General features: G+C 42.9%; 1 protein-coding gene across 1 annotated transcript in view; it reads right to left on the minus strand.

The window, feature by feature from the left end:
• The window catches only part of pcca (propionyl-CoA carboxylase subunit alpha), a 31,672-nt gene extending 30,342 nt beyond the window's left edge, over nucleotides 1-1,330 (minus strand). Inside the window, exon 1 of the mRNA XM_034681979.1 lies at nucleotides 1,153-1,330. Within this exon, the coding sequence (XP_034537870.1) occupies nucleotides 1,153-1,206 (54 nt within the window). The 5' untranslated portion in view covers nucleotides 1,207-1,330. The remainder of the gene's footprint in view (nucleotides 1-1,152) is intronic.
• Between the last annotated feature and the right edge of the window lie 4,670 nt (nucleotides 1,331-6,000).

The following is a 6,000-nucleotide window of genomic DNA, read 5'->3' on the forward strand; positions in this document are numbered from 1 at the left end:
GAATGGTATGAACCATCTGGACCTCTGAGGTCATCAGGTACTGGTCTGCTTTCAGTCCCTAGAGTCAGAACGAAACATGGTGAAGCAGCGTTTAGTCGTTATGCACCACATTTTTCACATAATTAAGGCAAAGCTGAAGACCCACCTGTTTACTGCAGTTTATGGCTGATGTTTCTTATGTTGTGTTGTGTCTTTGTTTGTTATTTGTTTTCAAGCTTTGTAAAGCACTTTGATCAAAAGCACTCTTTAAATAAAATTATTATTATTATTATTATTATTATTATTATTATTACATATCTGGAACACATTCCCTGAAAGCTGCAGGTCCACTCCAACTCTCACCTCTTTTAAATAAAAGATTAAGACCTTTTTATTTAACACTGCCTTCATATCTTAACTTAGTTTAATTTTTAACATATTTCTAATTTTCCTTTTCTTTTCTGTTTTATTATACTTGTCTTTTTAATTGTGTTCTTTTATGCCTGTCTGAATGTTTCCAATGCTTTTAATGTTTTTATGTAAAGCACATTGAGTTGCCCTCGTATATGAAATGTGCTATACAAATAAAGCTGCCTTGCCTTGCCTTGAGGACTCCTGCATGTGTTTGTAACATCCAGTCCACTAGGGTGCGGTAATGTGCCTGAGATAGGTTTGTCGGTAGGCTGCTGCTGCTGCTGCTGTTTGTTGTTATCACAGTTAGTCAAAGTGTGTTTAAATAGCTTTGGGGCTGAAGCTATCAGCTGTGTCTGGAAACCCTGCTCACATTGATTTGTTGATCAGAATTGGGTGTGCACGTGCAGTTTATTTAATGAGTCAGTCTGTGTGAGCTGCACTTGATGTCCTCTGACATTAGTAACACCTGAGAGTATTTAAGTACTCAGTTCTCAAGGTTGTGGCGTCAGGGATCTGCATCGAAATGACCTCATGTGATCCTTTTTCTTATCACCTGCCCATCATTAACCCGTTTATTATCATGTAACCTACATTGATCCTGTGTTAACTGTCTGCTTGTCCCGTCAAGAACATTACAGACTGTCCTCTTTTCACGAACATACATGAAACACAGCTCAGGTGCTCGCCCCGGATCAGCCTCACACACTGCAGTCACATTATTCAAGAAGCCAGAGACTCATTCACCCACTGACAGCTCACCTTCGCAGCGTTCAGCAGTCTGCTCACTGATGGGGAGAGCCAGTGCGCCGCCATGTCTGTCACTGTTGACGGTCAACCGCTCCGCTTCGACGTGATGACGTCACTCTTCTTCCGCTTCCTCTCTTGATTTGATTGGAGGTTGGCAAGCCGGCACGAGCTCAGTGGTTGAGCGAGAGGCGTCGACTCTAGGGATTTTTTTTTGCTCCTAACTTTATTTAAAGCATTAATTAAACTTATTTAAAAAAATAATATGTCTGTTTGTCTGTCTATCTATCTATCTATCTATCTATCTATCTATCTACTGAACAAAATTATAAACGCAACACTTTTGTTTTTGCTCCCATTTTTATGAGTTGAACTCAAGGATCTAAAGACTTTTTCTACATACACTAAAGGACTATTTCTCTCTAATATTGTTCACACATGTGTCTAAATCTGTGTTAGTGAGCACTTCTCCTTTCCCAAGATAATCCCTCCACCTCACAGGTGTGGCATATCAAGATGCTGATTAGACAGCATGATTATTGCACAGGTGTGCCTTAGGCTGGCCACAATAAAAGGCCACTGTGTGGAGTGTGTAGCTGCGTCTCAATTCAGGGTCTGCATCCTACGAAGGCTGCATTTGAAGGCCGTCCCAATTCGAAGGCTCCTTCAAGTGCAGCCCACAAATGCAGCCTTCTTTTCCCTCTTCTTGCAGGACACACCGCTACTGTCCTTCGCGGCCTCCCATGTCCCAAGATTCTTTGTGCGCCGCTGCTCATTCCTGACAATTATTAGTCAGATCAGTAAACTCCACCATCTCAACATCTCTCCACTTTTCATCCACTGGATACACAGTTTCCTCAGCAACAGACCACAAGCAGTCAGAGTAGGCACACTAACATCATCAACCACCATCACCAACACCGGAGCCCCTCAAGGCTGTGTCCTGAGTCCCTTCCTGTACACCCTCTACACCAATGACTGCATTAGCCCCTCAACAACCACAACATATTTCAAATACTCTCATGACACTGCCATACTTGCCCTCCTTAATGACAATAACTCTGTTCGAAATTACCAGGATTCCATCTCCCACTTCATACAATGGTGCACGGACAATCACCTTAAGCTGAACATTTCAAAAACAAAAGAAATGGTCATTCACTCCTCCAGCACTCACAGCCCGGCTCACAACCCCATCCACATCAACAATCAAGCAGTCGAAATAGTGGATCACTTCAAATATCTCGGACTCACCCTGGACAATAAACTCAACTTTGATCAACACACCACTGACATTCACAAACGCTGCCAACGAAGACTCGCTGCCATCCGCAAACTCAAAGCACTTTCTGTCGCCCCCCACCTTCTACTGTTACTGTGCCAAAGCATCATCCAACCCATTCTCCTCTACTGTTCCCCTGCTACTACAACATGCTAACTGTCTCCAACAAAAACAAACTCATACGCACCACAAACACTGCCACCAAAATCATCCGCCTCCCCACACCCAACCTGTCTGACCTCAACAACAGAGCCATCATACGCAGAGCACGCACTATAACACTGGACCCCCAACACCCCCTCTACTCGGTCTTCACACTACTCCCCTCCGGTCGCAGGTACAGATCCCCTTACTGTAGGCGAGTCCGGTTTGGCAGAAACTTCGTCCCATCGGCCATAGCACTGCTAAACAGAATGCCACTGTAATGTGTCCGGTGTGTTTATATGTGTCCGGTGTGCATATATGTGTCCGGTGAGTTCATATGTGTTCGGTGTGTTTTATATGTGCCCAGTGTGTGAATATGTGTCTGGTGTGTATATTTGTGGGATGCGGGGAAACCATTGCTGTGAGGCTGGGTGGATGTTTATGGTTATTGTGTTCATACATGTATTCCTGTACAGACGGTGGCAACAAATCTCCTTATTAAGGACAAATAAAGATCTATCTATCTATCTATCTATCTATCTATCTATCTATCTATCTATCTATCTATCTATCTATCTATCTATCTATCTATCTATCTATCTATTATTCAAAATGGCGGCACAAAGCGGAGAAGAGAGAAACGGAGTGGAATTCACTTTTGGATGTAAAGATCAAACCGAGAAATTCATAAAACTGAGGGATCAGAAGGACCATTTGTTTACCGGTGCAAAACATTCAGCCACTGCTGGATGGAGGTAAGTCAATAATTATGGTAACACTTTACAATAATGGAACCATTTTCTTAGCCAAATAATGCTTAAGTCATGCATGACTCATTTTGAATCTCTGTATGAATTAATAATGAACTCCTGTTGTTCACCATGAACTAATGATTCTGTCACTATGACTTCATCATGTAATGACAATGTGTTTAATACATTATGAGTTAAGGTATAGTAATTAACAGTTAGTTCATACATCCTGTCGCGGTTCTGGGGGGGGGCCAACAGGGGCCGGTGCCCCTGTAAAACTGAACCTGGATCCTGATTTTAGGAGCTTAGGGACCCACCCACGGGCAAAGGGGTAGAGGCTGGTAGTGTGACGGCTGCCACCTGGCAGTGGTACAGTGCTATGGATGCAGCAATCCAGGGGCAGCACTCAATCAGTCCTCCCCTGGTTGTTGCATCCAACCTCATTGCCACTACAGGTGGCACAGTGAGCACACCAGCCTCTGCCCCTTCTGCAGAAGAGGCCAGGGTCAGCCAGCCACAGAAGAAGAGGCCCAGGGACAGGGAGAGTCTTCTGGCCTTCATGAAGGAGCAGGTAGAGAGGGATGAGCAGAGGGGGAGAGAGGCATTGGCCAGAGAAGAGGAGAGAGAGAGAGGGCAGAGAGATATTTGGGATTGTTTGAGAAATACATTTTAAAATGAGAAAAACAAAAATGATTAAATGGCTCCTTTTTCAGTTATTAACAACTAATTACAGTCATGCAGAAAAATGTAATTGAGTCAGAACATGAAAAAGAATATTGCAACAAATGAAGATATACAACGTACATTTTATTTATATCTGTGTCTATTTATCTGTTTATTTATGTCTGTCTATCTATCTAGCTAAATGTAGTGCAAGTACGACCCATTGTGCAGCAGACAGCATCTTCATGTAGTGACATGACCAGTGTTTCCAGTGAACATGACCATATCTGGAGAAGTTTAAATGTAGTCATGTTCAACCAGAAATACTAGCAGTGCCTCTGGAGCAGAAATCTGAGCAGCAAGCCTTCCTCGAACACTGTTCCCTGACAGCACCCTCTCATCAATGTCAGCATTGTCTGCATCATCCTCACTGTCATCAGGGACCGGCACCTCCTCCTCCTCCTCATCCAGGATATCACCTGCTGCCACACAGATGTTGTGGAGAATACAGCAGGCAGCAACGACCTTTGGGACAAAACAAAGGCCGGATCTGCAGGGCCCTCAAGAAGATGGAGCGCCAGCGTGTTGAGTTTTAAAGTCGTTCAACTAACTCTCTCTCTATAATAGCAACAGGATGGTGCAGGCATGGATATCCTCCATCTCCAAGGATGAAGTACCCATCTGGTGGATACAGGGCCTGGCGGTACATTGGTGATCTGCGCAGGACAAGTGCATCATGAACTGAGCCTGGATTTCCAATGTACACATCCAGAAATGCGCCCTTTGCATTGCAGATGCCTTGCAACAGAATAGATGGAAAGTTCTCTGTTGAAGTAACATTTTTTCTGTGGCTCTGCAGGAGGAAGAATTCTGATGTGATACTCGTCGATGGCACCAGTTGCATGCCGGAGTGCCTCATGGCCAGCAAGGCAGACAAAGCCGGTCCCCACCTCCTCCATCTCCTCTGGCTTGGGGAAATGAATTACACGATGGAGTATGGTCATCATTGCCTCCACCAGGTTGTGAACAATTCTGCAGACTGTGGCCAAGGGCATAGAAAAGATGTCAGCAGTAACCCTGTAAGAGGCTCCACAGGTAAGCCAGTAGAGTGTAACCAGTACTTCTATGTCACGTCCCCAGCCGTGAGTTTTTTCACCCGGCAGCATCTGCATCAGCAGCTTGAAGCTGTCCCTGGACAGCCTGAAGGCTGGTTTCAAGTCAGCTCCAGAAAGGAATGGGCACCTGGGCATTGACCATTGCATATCTTTGCAAGGGACTTTGGTCCTGTTTATAAAAACAAAAGAAAAATATTTTTAGATGTATTTATTTATTAGCATTGATTTTAATAGTTATTATGCATGGTATTTATTACTTGTGTGTTTTTAACACTAAATATTTATTGAACTGTATGTTAATGGATATTTTGTTTGAATTTTTGAATCCTTCCCAATTTAAATTCCCCTTTAACATACCTGTTAAGTAAGGTTGTATTTCTGTCAATTCTTAGAAAGAGAAAGGGTTATAAGTCAAAAGAGATACAGTGGCCTACATGATTACTGTATCATATATAGCTCTGACTCCTAATAAAAAGTTGAGACAAAATATAAATCAGAAATAAAAACAGAATAATTGACCAACTGTTTTTTATTGAGTGTAAAACACTCAAAGTTTTAGGAATTGTCCCAGAGCCCATTGAATGTTTTATATAATTGTGTGAACCTCTACCATCCCTTCGTGTGAACTGAGGATGCCCCTTACACACCCAGACATGTCACTATCACCTATTGCCAATGGGTGTGTTTATCTGTAGAATTTTCCAAATAGGTGTTTTATATGTTAGTCTTCTTTGTTTATTTATTTACTTTTTTTGATATCTTTTATGATGATACCTATGTCAAAAGGGGTAGCAAGTTATCACATTCAATTATGATTTAAAGTGTCTACACTTTTTTGGAGATTATCAGAAGGTATTGTCGCTGGCCAAGCCAAGGCAGACCTCATCCTCAATACCATCAGAGGCGC

This window comes from Notolabrus celidotus, chromosome 4 (genome assembly GCF_009762535.1).
Source record: "Notolabrus celidotus isolate fNotCel1 chromosome 4, fNotCel1.pri, whole genome shotgun sequence".
Lineage (NCBI taxonomy): Eukaryota > Metazoa > Chordata > Actinopteri > Labriformes > Labridae > Notolabrus > Notolabrus celidotus.